The 20,669-nt window shown below is 49.3% G+C and overlaps 2 protein-coding genes across 2 annotated transcripts; both read left to right on the top strand.

Annotated features, from left to right (window-relative positions):
* The first annotated feature begins 2,291 nt into the window (after positions 1-2,291).
* On the top strand, positions 2,292-18,925 carry LOC136511691 (protein NRT1/ PTR FAMILY 5.10-like). The gene is made up of 5 exons (XM_066505731.1): positions 2,292-2,403; positions 2,613-3,281; positions 3,433-3,650; positions 17,364-17,893; positions 17,999-18,925. The coding sequence occupies exons 2-5, from the start codon at positions 3,146-3,148 to the stop codon at positions 18,807-18,809; spliced, it is 1,695 nt and encodes a 564-aa protein (XP_066361828.1). The 5' UTR covers positions 2,292-2,403; positions 2,613-3,145; the 3' UTR covers positions 18,810-18,925.
* On the top strand, positions 10,214-10,860 carry LOC136511693 (protein NRT1/ PTR FAMILY 5.10-like). The gene is made up of 2 exons (XM_066505733.1): positions 10,214-10,343; positions 10,459-10,860. Exons 1-2 carry the CDS (start codon positions 10,271-10,273, stop codon positions 10,632-10,634), a joined length of 249 nt encoding a protein of 82 aa, XP_066361830.1. The 5' UTR covers positions 10,214-10,270; the 3' UTR covers positions 10,635-10,860.
* Positions 18,926-20,669: the final 1,744 nt, after the last annotated feature.

The raw sequence follows: 20,669 nt of genomic DNA, 5'->3' as shown, positions 1-20,669 counted from the left end.
TGGTTGTTTTTTGATATTGTCAAGATTGTTTTGCCATTATCATTAACATGGAGATTGTTTTCTGTCAATATAAAACATTATCTTAGCTACATCACGGAAAGGTTTATACTTTATACAATAGAGTTTGTGAGCCTGTGACGTCGTTTTCTCCATGACTATGCTAATTTCGCAAACTTTATTTTTTTGGATTAAATATCACTTTAACATCAGTATTTAGTTTCACATTATTGTTATCTTATTGTGAGATCCGTGTGTTTTTAGTACAATGATTTAGCTGTCCCGTAGCAATGTACGGGCACAACCTAGTAAACTACAAAGGGTGTGATTGGTTGCAGAGTAAGTGTTGATCTAGGATGGCCGGGCTATGCAGGACTAAAGAAGCTGGGTTGAGCTCGTGTAGGTAGTTGTATTTAGTTGTCTTTTTTGTTGGTCCAGTACGAGACGAGATTATATTCGGTTGCATGCATGCATAGTGTTTTAGGTGTTTGACACATGGGTCCCTGCATCATGGGTGAATCAAGTCATCCTGTACCATGAGGGAAGGAGAAATCCAGAAGATAGAGACGTGCAGGATGGAGGACGACAGATAAATGAAAAGATACAGACAAAAGGTGCGAGCAAGAGAACCAAACACAGCGTAAGTGCACGGAGAAATGTAGGATGCGCCTTCGGACGCCCTGGTTCGGGCAACCAATCACCCAGAAAGGATCACTTTGTGCTGCATGCGACGGCTCCTTGCTTCAATCCAAACAAATTGCCAGGTTCAGATATAGGATCGGGTGGCTCCGGAGCCGGCTCGTGATCCAATCCAAACACGCCATTAAGGTCCAGGATGAATTGGAGGGGACACTAACTATGCACAAATGATATTAGCCATGGTTTAGTATATGGCGATTAAGAATTTTTGAAATGTTAGGGGGGTATGGCCCAGTTTGGTATGCCCTATGCTCCGCCCCTAATCGCTTGTCATGCTTGTCATTTGCCAATTGCAGTGTCATGGATCTACTAATTTCTTTGACGCAACAAGTTCAGTGTAGAGGTAAGGCATGTATTGTGCGTGTAAGCTTATAATATATACTCTCTCCAAATTTTTAATAGACACACATGTATATCAAGGTTCAAATCTAAAATCTTTGATCAATAATGTAGTTAATTATTATTAACTATTATTATAATATAAATTTGATACAGTTTGATTTATAATCAAATGTACTATCTAATTATCATAAGCTTATAATTAAAACAATATAATATAAAATAAATAAATGGTCAAAGTGTAATTTAGAAAACTATACGTCATGTCAAGCTAATAATCGTACATCTCATTTTGCTTCTAGTTTTCCACCTCTTTATGGGTGGGCTCATTACGGTACTATAGTTGTAGGTTACCTAATAGAATACCAAAGTTTGGTGATATCAGGAATGGGCCTAATGGGCCATTATTAGTTATGATCCAATTATCAGATGGTAATAATTTGCTATAGTCCAGTAATAAGTTTGGTGATATCAATCAACGGAGCCAGAATGCTAAGATTCGTGCGAGAAAGATGACCGATGGTCGTGATTTTAGTTTTGCTCTCTGACGGATGCCTCAGCCTCACCTTTTCGAGACTCCGATTATGCTACAACACGGCGATCACCTTGATCCACTAACAACTCCATGAGGCTGCGTGACTACGTAAAGGAGAGCAACTTAGGCCGCTAGTTCACAAGTTATTTTAAAGAAAAACATAGCAGGCTCCCTTCCCCATACTATAGCTTGTAAATTTTGAATCGAGAATTGAATCCATTTGTTAGGGAACATGGTCTTTTTATTGATCCATTGTAATCTTGAACTTCTATGAAAATGGAAACAGAACTTCAGTCACCATCCCAATATCTGGTTGACTTGTAAGATTTACTGGGTATGCCTTATAGCGTATTTTCGAAACCTAAACAATTATGAGATCCATTTGAAGAATATGGGACTCATTGAAGTAAGAAGTCTCTGTCTTTCCGTGAGATATCTTACTTAACGAAATTATTTCTTTTCTTGAATTAAACTACTTTATTTTTTTTTTACTGAACATACCACACAGTCGTCGTATGTACTCGAGTTGATCACCAATTCAAAAGTTCACTCAGAAACCAAAAGTAGCTTTTGACTGCATGAGCGTGATTCTCGCGCACAGGAGTCGGAAACCAAAAGTGGTAATATCAAAAGTTCACCAATTCAATGACTTTTAATGGATGCTTCAGATGTTTGTTTGTTTTTTTAGTTTGCATCGAGACTGCTTCTAATGTTCAAAAGTAGATTCTCTAGTTGAAAGATCGGCGCCGTGTATCGGCCGTCGGCGGTGCAAAGCGATCGACCGCGAATACTGGTGGCTTCGTCGGGCGGCGGTGGCTCGCCGGTTTGGCCAGGTTGGTAGCAGGGCAGGGGAGTGAGACACGAACGAATAATCAGCCTGTTCGCTTCGCTCATATACGATCATGAATTATAAGTTGGAAAAATATTTTTCTCTCACACTAAACCAGCCAGCAATAAATAATTCATGATCGTTTACGACGAAACGAACAGACTGATTGCTGGAGGAAAGTGTGACTAGTGCCGTCTTTTCTTATACGCACAGACAGGCACAATAGCTCCCGCCGCCATGGATGTCCACCTGTCCTGTGTTCCAGCTGGTGCAGTGGTGGCACGCGCAGAGGGATCCAGCGTACACGTCTCCGGCGCCGCGCACCGCCGATGAGGCCAGCTACTGCGTGAGCGTGACTGCGTCGTGGATGAATGCACATCGAAGCAAGTTGACCGCGTGCCTCACAGAGTCAGTGTAGTATCTCTCACGATCACGATACCGAAATCGGCAGGACGGCAAATGAAGTCAAACCCGTGGCAAATAAAGAACTGAACACGAAGATAAGCTAGCGCATTTGTCATCTCCGATCCGCCTTCTCCAGCGGTGCGGTGCTTGATTCTTGATTTCTCCATAGTCCACGGCTATTTAACGCCCCAGACGGACCCCAACCGCGCTGCTGCTCCGGCGAGGATGGATGCCTAGCCATTAATTATTTGCTCCTGGCTCCGGCCGGTTCAGCCGTTCAGGCGTCATCGGGCTCTGGTCGGACACCTAGGCTAGCCATCCAACTCGCTCTATTCACAAGAATGGCGGACGGTGACGAGCAGGGCGCGGCAGCAGGCGGTGCCAGTGCCGCCGTCGTCGACGCGGCGGTGGACCACCGAGGCCGGCCGGCGTCCCGCGCCTCCACCGGCGGCTGGAAGTCCGCTTCCTTCATCATAGGCAAGTTGGCATCCGCATCTCGATCGTCCGTATATATATGCAGCGGCTTATGTCCTGCGTTTTGCACCGCGCGCGGGATCGGAGCCGCCGGCGAACACTGGTTTTCTTGCAGAGAAGCGAGAACTGAGATGAGATGGGTTCATGCGTGCAGCGGTGGAGATCGCGGAGCGGTTCTCCTTCTACGGGGTGTCGGCGAACCTGATCACGTTCCTGACGGGCCCGCTGGGGGAAGAGGTCGCGGCGGCGGCGGCGGCCATCAACGCGTGGAACGGCACGGCGCAGCTGCTGCCGCTGCTGGGCGGGACGCTCGCGGACTCGTGGCTCGGCCGCTACCGCACCATCGTGCTCGCCTCGCTCGTCTACATCCTCGTAAGCAAAGAAAAACACTGAATAAATTTCCGCTTGCTTTCCTTACTTAGCTAGTTTGCTGTTGATTCATTGCTTTGCATTTTAAAATAAATTTCCCGATTCGCTGCTGGACAGCTCCCCTGCACGAACCACCAGTCTGTTGTGATGAAGTTTTTTTTTTTTGGTTATTTCAACATAAATTAAGCGATCGATATTGGGGCGCGACAAGATTCTCAGTATAAAAATAAAACATCCAATGATTTCTTTCTAGAGCAACCCCTTCAGATTTTGGTACACTCTGTGCTCAAAAGATTGTCATTCTAACACTCAAAATTTGTCCCACAAAATCTACCGTTATAGTCTTTGGACAGCCAGTTAGGTCCCACGTATATCAACTGATCTATCGCGTATCTTGTTCCTCTATATATTTCCCCAATCGCATCCACATGACTGCAGACTCCTTAATTATAGCTGCAAGCACAATTAACTTAGGCCATATTTGATTCATTATCCGCTAATAGTTAGCTGGCTAAGGACAGTCCCAATGCTAAAAATCACAGGTAGTTGCCATGTTTATTAATTTTCTTAGATACTACATGTAGAAAATATGTTTTCAACAGAGAGATCATATACAATAATTTTTTGTCCAATCACAAGTCTTTTCTCTCTATCATCTACCAATCACATCTCTTCATGTTTTGGTTCTCGCGTAGACATGATTTCTTCTGTAAGAAACCATTTCCTCACCTCTCTTCATTAATCGCAATGTCACGTCATCTTTTTCTTAGATGGCATCCTAATTAATAAAGATAGAAACCATCTAGTTTCATGGTTGGGAGTGCCCTAACAACTCATATCTAATATCAGCTAGCTAAGTATAGTAGCTACCTATTAGCTGAAAGGTGGTTTGGATGTGCAACTAATGAAAAATGCTAATAAGATAATTATTAGTTGCTATTATCTTATTTGATCCAACTAGTGAGATTGTTATTACGTAGAGATCTAGCTAACAATTAGCTATTTTATTAGCTGCACTTGTTTGGATCCAAAAGAGATAACTATTAGTAGATAACTATTATCTATAGGGATCCAAATAAAGTGTTTGAAAAATGCTACCTAGAATATGTATAAATAGGGCTACCATGGTCATTTGGGTTCACGATGATTTGTCTAAAGTTTTCTAAAATAACAAGTTCTTTTTTAAGACGGATGGAGTATAGTAAAATTTAGTGTCCACCTCTGTACACCCCCGATCATTCAAAGTTTAAGTACTATAAGTTCTTATGAAAGGACAATTTTAATCATATAGTCATAGCACCACTGTGTAACTTGAGGTTACGTTGCAGAGGACAAATTTTAATCATATAAATGCGCCGTATCCGTACGTTTACGAACCATCTGTGCCATGCAGGTCGCCCTTTGCAGCGCCCTCGTGTTTAAGCTACCACACTGACCACTAAGGAGGCCCTGGATGCACACCTCGAGCTTAGTCAGTGCATTCCGTCATGAAAGTCTCATCCCAGAACGCCTCATTCCACCTCAATCAATCCCCGCTTCCTCAATTGCGCATCCAGCAAGCCAATTTTTTTCCTCCACGGCCCGCTGCTGCTATATAGTGTAGACACATTGTTGTTTGAGATATAAAGTGGCTAAATGCTGAGGTGAAGGAGAGAGAAAAGGAGAGCAGAAGTAGGTTGTACGCTTATAGCCGGTCTAGACATAAAAAACTAGAAAATTTATGAGAGAGACAAGTGGGACATGTATTAATAATGATAAACTAACTGTAAGAGAATATAACGCTCAGTTCATTCGATGTTCAGTGTACATGTACTTATACATCTTGCCGATCATTCCTAGCCGATCAATTCTAACTAACCTGCATGCACGGCTCAGCTGAAAACTAGCAACTAGCAGTTACACAGTTGAGTTACAAGAGGAGGAGCAGATCCTACGCTAGCTAACAGAAGTCTGAAGAATCGGTCGCTGACACCCCCCGCAGTTGGAGCATCGGGTGATCGAATGCACAGACTGTCTCTGAACTCTGTTGAACAATGGCGTTGGAAGGCCTTTGGTCATGATATCGGCAATTTGGTACCGGGTTGGTATTGGCAGCACCTTGAACTGACCGAGGGCCACCTTCTCTCGCACAAAATGGATGTCAAGCTCGACATGCTTGGTCCTGCGATGGTGTACTGGGTTTTCTGAAAGGTAAACTGCAGATACATTGTCGCAATAGATCACCGTGGCTTTGTCGACGACGACTTGAAGCTCTCGAAGGAGATTACGGAGCCAGCAGCACTCCGCAGCAGCGTTGGCGACCGCCCGATATTCGGCTTCAGCACTCGATCGCGAGACCGTAGTCTGTCGCTTGGACGACCACAAGACGAGTGAGTCACCAAGAAACACATAGTAGCCAGACGTCGAACGCCAAGTATCTGGGCATCCTGCCCAATCAGCGTCTGAATATGCCTTCAGTGTTGTCGATGGAGTAGCCGAGATGGTGATGCCGGTGTTGATGGTGCCGCGCAGATATCGCAGGATCCGCTTGACAAGGTTCCAGTGGACGTCGCGAGGAGCATGCATGTGAAGGCACGCCTGGTTCACGCCATAGGCAATGTCCGAGCATGTGAGAGTGAGGTACTGGAGCGCGCCGGTGATACTGCGGTAGAACGTGCCGTCTGTTGCAGCTTCGCCGTCCTTGGCAGACAGCTTGGGCTTGACTTCACTAGGCGTGGATGCCGGTTTGCAATTCGCCATGCCTGCTCGTTCCAGAATGTCTTCTGTGTACTGGGCTTGGTTGAGGTGGAAACCAGCATGATCACGTCGCACCTGTATGCCAAGGAAGAAGTGCAGCTCACCAAGGTCCTTGATCGCGAACGCTTGCCGAAGCTGCTCGACAACTTGACGTAGAAGTGCATGCGACGAGGCGGTGAGGATGATGTCGTCCACGTACACCAGGAGGTACGCCACGTGCATGCCGTGCTGATAGATGAAGAGAGAGCTGTCGGATCGTGACGCAGTGAAGCCCATGCGAAGAAGTTGGCCACCAAGTCGAAGGAACCAGGCCCGCGGCGCCTGCTTAAGTCCATATAAGGACTTGACGAGCTGGCAAACATGGTCAGGGTGGTCCTTGTCGACGAATCCGGCAGGTTGATGGCAGTAGACGCGTTCGGCGAGGTCACCGTGTAGAAAAGCATTCTTGACATTGAGCTAATGCACTGGCCACTGCCGTGTCGCCGCGAGGTGAAGCACAGTCCTGATGGTCGCCGGCTTAATCACCGGTGAGAAGGTCTGATGAAAATCGACCCCTGGGCGTTGCGAGAACCCACGCACAACCCACCGAGCTTTGCGGCGTTCTAGGCTGCCATCAGGTTGTAGTTTGTTCTTGAACAGCCATTTGCTAGTGATGATGTTGGCATGGGCAGGTCGGGGCACCAGTGTCCAGGTGCCGTTGCTCTTTAGCTCATCAAATTCGGCCTGCATCGCGGCCAGCCATTCTGGGTCACGAAGAGCGGCGTGGACCGAAGTCGGTGGTGGTGACGGTGCCGTTGTAGTAGCCACGTGCGCGTACTTGGGATTAGGCATGCGGATCCCAGCTTGCACGCGCGTGACCATCGGGTGTCGAGGCGGTGGCACATCGTCGGTCGCCGTTGGGGGCGCTGGAGGTGCAGTAGGCATGGACGTCACGGTGGGCGTGGGCAATGAGGGTGGCACATCTGGCGGCATCATGATGGGTGAGGCCGGTGGAGTCAGTCCGCGCGCCTGGTCGTTGCGTGATGTAGAGGCCGCGGCGCGCGGAGCGTTCGTTGGCGCACGACGTCGAGTCGGACTTGGTTCGACTGGGATTAGAACCTCGTCTGACAGGCACGGCGCGCAAGGAGGGGCCGACGGTGCTGATGTTGTCTGGTCCTGCACAAATGGAAAACAGGTCTCGTCGAAGTAGACATGACGTGAGACAATAACTCGTTTGCTTTCCAGGTTATAGCACTTGTATCCTTTTTGATCAAGGGGATAGCCAAGGAAAACGCAGCGCACTGAACGCGGCGTGAGTTTGTGCGGTGTAGTGGACGCGAGATTGGGATAACATAAGCACCCAAACACCCGGAGATGGTTGTACTCAGGTGCCGTGCCGAAGAGGAGCTCGAAGGGAGTCGAGTTGTCACGGGGTTGGCACAGTCGTCGATTGAGGAGATAGGTGGAGGCCGCAAGAGCATCGGGCCAGAAGGTAGGGGGAATGGCTGCCTGAAACAGCAGTGTGCGAACGCCATCGTTGAGTGTGCGGAGCACACGTTTAGCATGACCATTTTGTTGTGATGTGTATGGGCATGTGAGCCGAAGAGCAATGCCATGCATGGCGAAGAACGCGCGGGAGGCCGAGTTGTTAAACTCGCGGCCATTGTCGGTTTGGAAGCTCATGATGGGTACCTAAAACTGTGTATGAACAAATGCATGGAAGGAGATGAGGGTAGGCAGAACATTGGATTTGTGGCGTAGTGGGAATGTCCAGGCATAATGTGAGTAATCATCCAAAATGACAAGATAGAATTTGAAACCAGAATTGCTCATTATTGGCGAGGTCCATACATCACAATGCCAAAGTTGAAAGGGAAATTGGGAAACATTATTGGACTCGCTAAAGGGTAGCCGTACGTGTTTGCCACGGTGACAGGCATCACAGGTGTGCCGGCTAGACTTGGAGTAGGAAAAACCAGTGGAGCGAGAGAGTCGCTGGAGCGTGGCATGGCCAGGGTGACCTAGTTGCGCATGCCAGAGACTGCTGTCGTGGGAGGCAAGAAGTGTAGCTGGAGGATGCGCCGATGTGTTGTTGACTTGGCAGAGTGGATAGAGCTCGCCGAAAGAATCACATCAGAGCAGTACCGTCTTGGTGCGAAGATCCTTGATTGAGAAGCCCCATGGGTCAAATTCAACAGAGATGGAATTGTCACGGGTTAGAGCATGAACGGAAATCAGATTCTTAACAAGGTGAGGAGCAATGAGCACATTACATAATTGTAAGGAAGAAGAAGGAGTGGGGATGGTGGCGTGCCCAGTGCATTCAGTCGGAATGAACTGACCATTGCCGATAACAATATGACGATGAACAGTGGGTGTTGAGGAGGAATTGAGAATACTAGAGCTGGAAGCCATGTGCGATGTGGCTCCCGTGTCAAGGAACCAGTCGCCGCCGCCATCGTTGGTGTTGTTGAGGGACATGTTGTTGAGGGCGGAGTAGAGGCCGACTGGCAACGATCCCGAGGCGCCGGCGTAGAAGGCGGCATCAGGTGATGGCGATGGCGCCGGGAGTGTCGCCATGGCGGATGGAGGGTGAACGTCGGGTCTTGATTCGAGAATGCTGGGCCTCCAGGCGTTCATGGGCCACGCCTGAACAACCCCCTGCCACGGGTTGTGAGCCGTCGCCCACTGTGGTGGTGGAGTGCCGCCAGGATGCACCGGAGGGCCGCCGGAGTTGTTGTTGCGAGTGCGTCCGTCGTTGGCCTTCCGCTTCTTGCACCGATCATTGGCGTTGTTGTTGGATGCCTAGGACGTTGGTGGAGAAGGCGCGGCGGGCTGAGACGCCGAGTTGTTGGGGGCCGCCGCAAGAAGGGTCGTCTGCGCCTCCATCTGGAGAGAGTGGCGGATGCGGTTCTCTTCCTGCAGAAGGTATGATTTGGTGTAGAGAAAAGTGGGTGGGGGAGACATGGTGGTGAGGACAGCAATCGCCTGGCTGAACTTGTTGTTCAGGCCACGCAGGGTGTTGATGACGAGGGCCGTATCTGAGACGGCGGCGTCGCAGTCGTAGAGCGTGTCGGCGAGGCGCTTGAGGCGGCCGCAGTACTCGCCGACGCACTTGTCGCCCTGGTACAGGCTGTGGAACTCCTGCTGGGCATACACCGCGCGCTGAAGACTGTTGTCGAGGAATTGGCCGGTGATCGCAGTCCAGACGGAGTAGGCGTTGGCGTTGGGGCGGTTGACATCGTTCCAGATTTCCTTGGACACGGTGTTGTAGAGCCAGGAAACGATGCAAGCATCGATCTGGAGCCATTCGGCGTCGTTGATCATGGCAGCGGCATCGATGGTGCCGTCAATATGATTGACGAGGCCAACATTTTGGAGAGTGAGCTCAATGCAGGAACGCCATTGCCGGAAATTGCCTTCGTCGGCAGACAGCACGACGGGGACATGGCTACGGATGTTAAGTAGCACAAGGGTGGAGGCTGAGGGTGGAGCAGGGTCAGCAGGACCAGCGAAAGGGTTGGAGCCGGAGGAGGCAGCAGACCCGGATGGACTCACCATGGCTCAGAGAGGCGGAAGCAGTGGGTGGGAGGTGGGATCGAGAGATAGCTGATACCATGTAAGAGAATAGAACGCTCAGTTCATTCGATGTTCAGTGTACATGTACTTATACATCTTGCCGATCATTCCTAGCCGATCAATTCTAACTAACCTGCATGCACGGCTCAGCTGAAGACTAGCGACTAGCAGTTACACAGAAGTCTGAAGAATCGGTCGCTGACACTAACTACTCGCTCTCAGCCGACGAAAGTATCAATAAATCCCCCTTATACTCCGGCGACGATGCCTTCCGGCTCAGACTACTTCGACCCCCTGCTGGCGCGCGCCGAGCCGCCGACGCCGACGGCATGACCGGCGACGTGGCGGCGCTGGACTACCGCGGTGCCACCGGCGGCTGGAGGTCGGCGCTCTTCATCATAGGCAAGTCCAGCTACCTCGCCCTCGCCCCTGGATCGATCTCTCTGACTTCTCATACATAGCGACCCCCAGCACATAGTCATCAGTTAGCTCGCGATCGATGGATATGATAATGCAGCGGTGGAGATCGCGGAGCGGTTCGCGTTCTACGGCGTGTCGTCGAACCTGATCAACTACCTGACGGGCCCGCTCGGGGAAGGCACCTCGGCGGCGGCGGCGGCCATCAACGCGTGGAACGGGGTGGCGCAGCTGCTGCCGCTGCTGGGCGTGGAACGCGTGGAACTAGTAGTTTAGCTTACTAGCCCTTCGGCCTTCCTTTGAAAATTCTTCGTCCATGGGCGAGGTCTAGGAAGCTACAGATTGTCTACAAGTGGTAGAGTACATTGCTTTTGAGCCATTGTCGCGGCAAGTTTATCGCCCTGTTCGCTTACGTGCGTGAAGAAAACGTTGCCTGCATAAACTAATGAACAATTGAGACATGTAACGGGCGTACCAATACCACTAGTTATCATCCGTCGGGAAAAACGATCGCTAAGGAAGTACACGTACGTACATTACCTATTCAAAACGTAATATGAGTTGCCGGCACGCGAGTGACACCGGCGACATGCATGATTTCTAGGACGTGAGTTGCCGGCACGCGAGTGACACCGGCGACATGCATGATTTCTAGGACGGCTAATGGTATCTGTAGGGGCGGTTCGACCAGCCGTCCTTATCATACTGTCTCTACAAATCATATATTTGTAGGGACGGTTTTCAGACCGCCTCTACAAATCGATTTGTAGAGACGGCTGGTGTTATCAGCCGTCCCTACAAATCGATTTGTAGGGGCGGCTGGTAACACCAGCCACATCTACAAAATTGATTTGTAGGGACGGACGTATTACCGGCCGCCCCTATAATCCATGTTTGTAGGGGCGGTTCACTCTAGAACCGCCCCTACAATACATTTTTCCGTAATTTTTTTTAAATTTACAATTCAAATTCGACCCGTGTATGTATGTATGTGTGTGTGTGTGTGTGTATATATATATATATATATATATATATATATATATATATATATATATATATATATATATAATTCAAATCTGAGCATATGCACAACCCAATATCATTACATCCATTATCGTATTCAGATTAACCAAATTTAACAAGTTTCACAGCATCAATACACACCACGTTGCAGTGGGAGCTTATCAAAATCATAAAAAAAAACTCAAGAGCATACCAAAATCATAAAATAGCTAAGTTCATCAATTCCGATAGCTTTTCCATTGTTCTTATTTCCTGCACATGAGTGAGCGAGAAATCATAAGTTAGGATGATGGGTTGCAAATAAAAACCACCAATTATGAGAAATGAAGACACAACGATCTAACGATATGTTATTGTTGCAAATTTAAACGAAAGTAGATGCCGACTTGAATAAGAAGCTAACTCATTTATACGGGAGACAAATCTACTAAAGAAAATGTGAAAAAAGAGAGGACCAGACAGCACTTACCGCCGCCACCTCGGAGATGAGCCGAAGCACCGACGAAGACGGACCGGCATGGCTGCGCTAGGATTTGGCCCGACGCCACTCCACCATGTGCTGCGGCCTAGCACCGACAAAGGGGCGCTGACTGCTTGAGGAAGCACCCAAGGATCCGACCACATCATATCTCCGCCCGCTCGCATCGAATTCAGATCCGGTCGCGCCAGCCCTCAATCCACCACCGAGGATGCCACCACCTAAGATCTGCCGCTTGGAGGATGGGCTCTCCCTGGATCTACCGTCGCGGAGCACACCCGCCCTTGATCCACTGACGGGGGACATCACCACCCTAGATCCGTCGCCGGATGATAGGCTCGCCTCAGATTCATCATCAGGGAGCGCGCCCGCCCTGGATCCACCATCATAGGGCGCTGCCGACCTAGATCCGCTACCGGGGGCGCCACGCATGCTGCCGTCATCGGTACGGGCATGCCTTACCTTGTTGCTCCGGACTCCGGAGGGATGGCGAGGCCTCCTTGCTGGCGCTCCAGCAGATCTACATCAAGAGGAGTAAAAGAGGTTAGGACGGGGAGGATCTAAGTGGCCAGCGGAGGGCCAAGGCCAACCCTGGTCTCCACTCCACTCCACGTGGCCCAGGAAAGGTAGGTAGTGGAGTAGGGGGTGTGCGCCCAGCCGCGAGGAGAGGGAACAGGCCGGTGGTGAGAACAGCACAGATCCGACTGCCGGATCCGTGAACCGCGTCCGCGCAGCACAGCCCGCCGGTGGAGGGGCGCGTAGACTAACTCGGAACAACGGAGGGAGCTCAACGGAGCGGGGTCGTACTTTCGCCCGCGGAGGGAGGTGGTGAGGATGGACGAGCGAGGCGTCTGGAAGCCACGCGGTGCGGTTGAGGCGGCGTGGCGGATGGAGGACAGCGGGATTCAGGGAGAAGCAGCCGCCAGAGGTAGGACGAGGCACCTAGGATGCAGAGTCATGCTGCGGATGAGCAGCTCGCCGACGGCGGTAGTAGGAAGCACGCCATCGGGGACAGGAGGAGGAAGAAGAAGGTGGGGAAGGGAGGAAAACGGGTGACGGAGGTAGAATAGGAAAATCTGGTTAGGGTTTGGGAAGTCCGGCGGTTTTGTTCCTGTGGGACGAACTTCGGCCGTTGAATTCAGACTAAGGGCTTAGACCATGCACTAGCAGATATCAACAGTTGTTGCGCCGCAAAGCGCACCTTCTGTTCCTAAGTTACGGTGAGAAGCAGAAACTTTTGCTCCAGAATACGAAGCCAATGCTTCGCATCATGAGGCTCAGCCATCGGCGCGAACGTAGGTGGGTGCGTCTTTAAGAAATCCTGATAAGAGCAGGGTCCCTCAGGACCGTGGGCACCACCCCCATTCCCACCATTGCCTCCGTGGCCTCCACGGGCAAAGCCACCGATAGCCTATGCCAGCAGCTCCATGGCACGGGCTGACTCACGACAAGTAGCCAACATCTCCGCCATCATCTCTGCATGAGTCATCGGAGGTGGCGGTGGTGGAGGAGGAGGAGCCAGAAGTGTAGCCTCATGGCTCTCCCTGTTGCCGTTCCCATTGCCCCAGCCACTTTCACCTTGGCCTTTGCCAAGACCGTGGCCCGCTCCAGCACTGGTGCTCCCGTGACCGAACCTCAAGTTCATCTGAAACCAGATAGGAACCAACCATTTAGGACCACCCTCTAGATCAGGAATAAGAGATTAGAGAAATGATAAGATATTTATTGAAGCATTCTTTTAGTTACCCTATCAATTTACTAATCCAAATTATATATGTAGGGGGAATTTAGTTATAAGTAAGATTTCCTTATCATGATGCATGCATCGGCCTGTACGCTCACTCAAGCCAGAATATAGCGGTATTCGCAAAAAATTTAGCACATCGCACACTCACTTTCCGCTTTGCTAACGATTCTTACGCAGCGCAAGTTAGTGTACCTACAGAAAATTGATTAGATAAAACAAGTGCCGCTATCCTAGATAGACCATATTGCTTATACTTATTTAGATAATTTTTTTATCGTATTCTACTTTTCACAAAACTTTTGCTGGTCAAATTTTAGGTTTTGGAAAAGAGTGATGAAACTCGTAAACTCATTATTGGCTCTGGTACCAACTGTGGCAGAATCGCCCGAAATAACGTACTTACGGAGGCGCTTGTCTTCCACTAGACACTAAGCACCCCAAGAGCGAGCTACATCAGGCGGATTCCGTCGAGCACACCCTAAGGACAGCCCGAATAGTCCACTTTTTTTCCGCAGGATCCAATAATGAGAATGAGTTTACATTGCTTAGTCCATTTCATACATCTAGAGTTCTCAGAAATATATTATTACAGTACCAAATTTAGAGTGCAGAAATTTAGCAGTGAAAAGAAAAGAAACATCTATCGATAATATACAAGGATCCGTCTGTGCCCACCAGATGAATCCTTCACACAATGGCTACTCCTCAAGCAATACCTGCAACAGGGGTAAATAAACCCTGAGTACACAATGTACTCGTAAGATTTATTCGACTAGTGGGGATAATTTCCTGACTCCAAGGGATATGATAAGCTTTATGGTTTGCTGGATTCTCTTTTTGTGGAAAGCAATACTAATAGTAAATCCTTATTTATGTTATTATTAGCAGTCATGATTAATTCATTATCTAGCCATTCTATGTAAGCATCTGTTCTACTTTCAAGCAAGAGTTGAGCAAACAGTTCCATTTCATCACCTTTCATCTTTCAGTTCTTACTACGGTGCTAGACTATAGATAATCCGTACCGAAACACCGGTGATTCGCGAATCATTGTGCCCAGCTAGGTACCCCGAAACACATGCCCCGCTTGTACCACAGGCACAAGCAGGACCAACCCATCACTCTCCTATCATAAGGTCTAGGACCCCGTCAAACTTGGACTTCAAGCCCCCGCTCCTGAGTCTCGGACTCAGTGCGGTGCTTGGACCTCCACCATCCCTGCCTCCAATCAGTCGGCCCGGAAAGAGCTGGAACCCACGACAAGAGAGCAACAGGCCTTTCCTGCGCCCATACCCAAGTATGTGCTCGGGATAATAAGTTTGTGACTTGTCTAGAACCCAATACAACGGCCGGTCCTTAACCAACACAGACAGAGAAAAAGTGTAACCAAGCTATGCCCCGTTAGCCACAGGACACAACCTCCTACATCCACCAATACCCATACCATATCTCTGTCCGGTCTCCATTTTTCCTTTCCACTATTTTATCATGAATGATCATAATAATCACCTATTGTGAGTAACGGCAGGTTACTCACGCTACCGAAATCCTGAGCATAGCAGCTACTCCACCTATACTAGTAGGACTCATAGATAAGTTTATCTATACATGTAGTTTCCATAAAATGCCTGTAACATAAATGCACATCATATATATTCAGTGATCATTCAAAAATAAGGGCTATGCACCGGGGCTTGCCTTATGCAGGTGGTGTGTCAACAAAGTCAACAACTGATGGCTCCGAAACTCCCTCCTATACGAGAATCTCCTCCTCGTACTCCTCAATGATCTCCTCGTACTCCTGTTCGCCCACATGCACGAACTATACCAACTCGTTATCTACATGCATGAAATGATGATGCAACACTTAGTAATACGGCAACAACAACTCTTAAAATAAAATACAGCTATCAAGCTACTAAATGCTCTACCGACTAAGATGCTAAGTTACATATTGTTACCACTAACAAGTATGAAACATTGCATGCATTATCTTAGCAACTAAAGGCATTCCTATTCTTAATATCGATTTACTCTATATATGATAAAACAAGGAGTACTAGCTACTCTATTTATCAACTTACTCTAGGGCTACAAAAATTACAGTGAGCACATAATAATCTAATGAACCTACTGTCAAAATTTTATGGCTAAAGCTACAACCAATTTGCCACAAAAATTCCTACAAATATTAAGCTAAATAATACTAAGCGTTCCTAAACAAATTAATGATTCTATCATTATCACAGATAACTATAAACTAACTACACCAATAGATAGATAACATTTTTGTGAACCTAACAAATTTTGTTTCACTATTTTTGGACACCTACAGAATTTACTATCATTTCCAAAGATCAGCTCAAAACTAAATTGATAAACATTTACTAATTCCCTGGAAAAGGAAAACCGAAATCCATCCGCGCGGCCCACGAGCGAGCGACGTGGCCCACGCACGCGCAGCGCACGCGCACGCGCGACCCGCCAGCGAGGCCCAACCGCGCGGCACGACCCGCGATGGGGAGGCCTGCGCGCGCCGGTCACTTATGCGTAAATCCCCTTGACCTACCGGTGAATCATCCTGCGACCCATGACACTATTCCTACAGTCAGTTCTCTTACAAACGCGTCCCTCCCCCTTTTCTTCTTTACCACAGGCAGGTCCTCCGGCCACACCCGCACGCACCGGCGCTGCGGCGCTGGCACCCAGGATGCGGTAGGAAGCACGCCGTTGGGGACGGGAGGAGGAAGAAGGTGGGGAAGGGAGGAAAACGGGTGACAGAGATAGAATAAGAAAATCTGGTTAGGGTTTGGGAAGTCCGACGGTTTTGTTCCTGGTGGGACGAACTTCGGCCATTGGATTCAGACCAAGGGCTTAGATCATTGACAGCCTTAACAGGCATGTGGGTTTCAGTGGCCTACAAGGGAAAGTGAGGCCCAAGCCCAGGTTTAGAGCCCATGGGTTTCGGTGGCAGCATTTGTAGGGGCGGCTGGTGTTTGAGCCGCCCCCTACAAATCGACTCATTTGTAGGGACGACTCGTATCACCAGCCGCCCCTACTGTTTCATTTGTAGGGGCGGCTGGTCTTGTGTGTTCCGAGCACGGCCACTGTAGAGGCGGCTCCATCACTCGCCGCCCCTACCAAAAAAAAAATTGTCCCGTTGTTACAAACGTTTTTTCAGTAGTGATGATTACACGTCACGTGGATGAAAATTCGTTTGGCTTATAAACCGTACTTTTTCAGTCAACGAACAATATTTTTTTTTCACAATAAATCAATTAACGATACTTTCAGTCATAGCTTATCAGCCAAGTGAACGCGGCCTATATCGCCGGGCTCGATGGACTAGTATATTAGTTGGGTTCGTCGCGTCACATCACGCAAAACTAGTGCTTGCCGTTGCAGTAACATCACCGCTGATGGGATCATACAAAACTCAAGAGGAGCATCTATAGCCACCAACTGCTCCTGCTCCTGTGGTAGAGCCTTCAGATATTTTTTCCAGCCCTTTCTTTCTCTCTTTCAGTCTATACAGTCTTCACATACCTGCTTCGTTGAGCTGATGGGCCTGGATTTCCCTAAGAGACTAAGATTTTGGGCCAGGCTTCCATGGCCCTCTATGGAAATCATTTTTAAATTTGGGCCTTCAGCCATGCCTTCACGTCGTTGTTTTCTCCTCCTCTTCTTCGTTGACGGATACTCTGATTCTGACTAACTGCAACTCTGCCAATGACCACTGGAAAACGAACGAATGCAGGGTCTAGGCATGCTGGCCTTCTCGACCTTGCTCTCCTCGGGCAGCGGCCACCAGTGCACCACCGCCGGGGGCCAGACCCAGACTTGTGCGCCGTCCACACTTAAGGTGACCTTCTTCTACGTCTCCCTCTACATCGTGGCGGTGGCGCAGGGCGGGCACAAGCCGTGCGTCCAGGCGTTCGGCGCCGACCAGTTTGACCAGAGCGACCCCAAGGAGACCGTCTCCAGGAGCTCCTTCTTCAACTGGTGGTACTTCGGCATGTGCGCCGGCACCGCCGTCACGCTGGTGCTCCTCAGCTACGTGCAGGACAACATCGGGTGGGGGCTCGGCTTCGGCATCCCGTGCGCCGTCATGGCGGCCGCGCTCGCCGTGTTCCTTCTCGGCACGCGGACGTACCGGTACTACGTCACTACTGCCGGGGAGTGGGGCCTGTTCGCTCGTGTCGCCGAGGCTTTCGCTGAGTGGCGGCGCAGGCGAAAGGCCCTGCAGCATGGTGATCGACCGGCAGCAGAGGGGGCGCCCGGATTCAGGTATCTACTCTATCACTATATGTGGGAGTCTCGTACAATCTTGCACGATGTGTTCGACGGCACAGCATGACTTCACTGCCTTTTGATGTCTGTTGATTTATGCAGTGCTGGTGTCGATGAGGAGGAGCAGGCTGCAGTGAGCAATAACGCAGGCCTCGTCAAGGAGGCGAAGGCCATCATCCGTCTGTTCCCGATATGGGCGACGTGCCTGCTCTACGCGGTGGCGTTCTCGCAGTCGTCGACGTTCTTCACCAAACAGGCGGCGACCCTGGACCGGCGCGTCGGGCGGCACGGCTTGCAGGTGCCACCGGCCGCGCTGCAGAGCTTCATCAGCATCACCATCGTGGTCTTCATCCCCATCTACGACCGCGTCCTCGTGCCGGTGTCGCGCCTGTACTCCGGGAAGCCATCCGGCATCACCATGCTGCAGCGCATCGGCACGGGGATGTTCCTCTCGCTCCTGTCCATGGTGATCGCGGCGCTCGTCGAAAAGCACCGGCTCGGCGTCGCGCGGGACGCTGGCCTCGTGGACAAGCCAAAGGTCCCGCTGCCGATGAGCCTGTGGTGGATGGTGCCGCAGTACGTGCTGTTCGGGGCCGCCGACGTGTTCACCGTGGTCGGGCTGCAGGAGTTTTTCTACGATCAGGTGCCCGACAAGCTGCGCAGCCTCGGGCTCGCGCTCTACCTCAGCATCTTCGGCGTCGGCAGCTTCATCAGCAGCGCGCTCGTGTCGGTCATCGACAGGGTGACGACGGCCAGGGGCGGGAGCTGGTTCTCCAACAACCTGAACCGCGGCCACGTGGACTACTTCTACTGGCTGCTCGCCTCGCTTAGCGCCGTCGAGCTCCTCGCCTATGTCTTCTTCGCGGTGACATACAAGTACAAGAACAAAGGAGCCGTACATGCAACTGTTTGAGGGTTAGCTAGAGCTGTGTGGTACGCCATACGTAAGTACGTAGTATAGGTGATAAGATACCCAACTAAGAGTGTAAATGTCTTTTTTTCCTCAATTAGGATTTGTGATCGTCCCAACTTATCTTTGATGTTGATTCCCATTTGTATCTGTTGGGAGGGCCATGCGATCATTCAATTCTTAAGCCAAGGTTAAATCAGTAATCAGCAAATCAGCGGTTCATTTCTGAGTTACTCCCTCCATTTTAAATTACAATTTCATTATATATTTGTTCTAAGTTAAACTTAACTAGTTTTGATCAAGTTTATAGAAAAATACATCAACTCCTATAATATCAAATTACTTTCATCGAATTTCTCATGAAACATGTCTCAATTGTGCATTTATTTATACTTATAGATGTTAACATATTTTTTTCTAAAAGCATGATCAAAATTAGATTACGTTTGTATCTGCAGTGTATTTTTTGCACATTATTTTTTTGTAAAATTTACCAGAATTTATTAGAAATGGCCTAGAATTTGAGAGGGGCACGTGCCTCGCTCCTTGTGTACTTGTCCGCGCATGCGAAGCCAGAAGCCTTGCTTCGCCGACGGCCTCACTTCGCCAGAAACCTTGCTGCTCCGAAGGCCCTCGTCATCATCATCAATGGCGCACCAGAGCAGATGGTGCTACAGGGGCGGCCCCGGGTGAAAGATCCTTATTTGGTTTTGGTAATTGAGTGACAACCTAGGTGGACTAATATGTATTTATATGAGTGTCGGTGTGGGACCTACGGGATACCCCGCAAGGAAGGGAGAAGATATAGTCTAATTATGATTCTTCCCTTGTAATCTTAGTAGCAGTGTTACTCTGTAATCCTATTAGAAATTCTCATTGTAAACCGACTAGGACTCTGACCTCCTGACTATATAAAGGAGGGCAGGGCTCCTTAGATCAGGAGTTCAAGAGAACAATTGTACACAACACCATGCTTCATAATCAATCCAACGCAAAAGCTAACACCGACTGGACATAGGGCTATTACTCGATCTACGATCGAGGGCCTGAACCAGGATAAACCGACTGTCTCTTGCGTTAACCATCGAGTTCTGCATATGCTGAAACCCGAACATACTGCCCCAGGTACCCCCGTGGCAGGCTATCGGTGGTCAAACATCGACAGCTGGCGCGTCAGGTAGGGACTTTCGGCGACTTTGCATCCGAGAGCTTGATGGACCTCGACGACATGATCTTCTTGAAGAGATCAACCTTCATCTTCGGTTCATGGATCTGCAAGGCAGGCGACGATGGCAAGCTCCAAGGCTGCCTCTTTGAAGATTCAGATCATCATCAAGACCATCCTATTTCGACGATAACGACAGATCAGCTTACCGGAAGATTCGCACAGCTCGTAATGTCCAATCCGACTCAGTTTTCACAAATTCACGCATCCGATTCAAACTCAGGTTCCGCTTCCGAAACGAAGTCTTATCCGAGTTCTTTCGGAAAACCGAGTTCTTTTCTGACAAAGCTCCGGAACATGACGTCAACCTGTCAAGAATACTACTCGGAGAACACCCAGAATACTTCAAAGAAGTCGGATCCTTTTCCGTTCGGACTCCACAACATGGCAACATCTTATCAGACATGGTATGAAGGACCCACTTATCCCATGCTTAGAATGTCGCTAAAAGGAGCCCAGAAAGGTCTCGTTTTAACCATAACATCTCAAGACTGCATCATTCACTGGCCAGATACCGTTCCTGAGGATGACGACACCCAACTAGTCGACGACACAACAACAGCAATTCTACCCTACCAAGAAGGAGATTCTATCCATGACTTTGAGACCTCTACTGAAGTTATCAACAGCTCTGGCAG

Source organism: Miscanthus floridulus, chromosome 16, assembly GCF_019320115.1.
Source record: "Miscanthus floridulus cultivar M001 chromosome 16, ASM1932011v1, whole genome shotgun sequence".
Taxonomy (NCBI): Eukaryota; Viridiplantae; Streptophyta; class Magnoliopsida; order Poales; family Poaceae; genus Miscanthus; species Miscanthus floridulus.
Note: the sequence above shows the minus strand (reverse complement) of the source record. Positions and strands in the feature narration are given on the sequence as shown.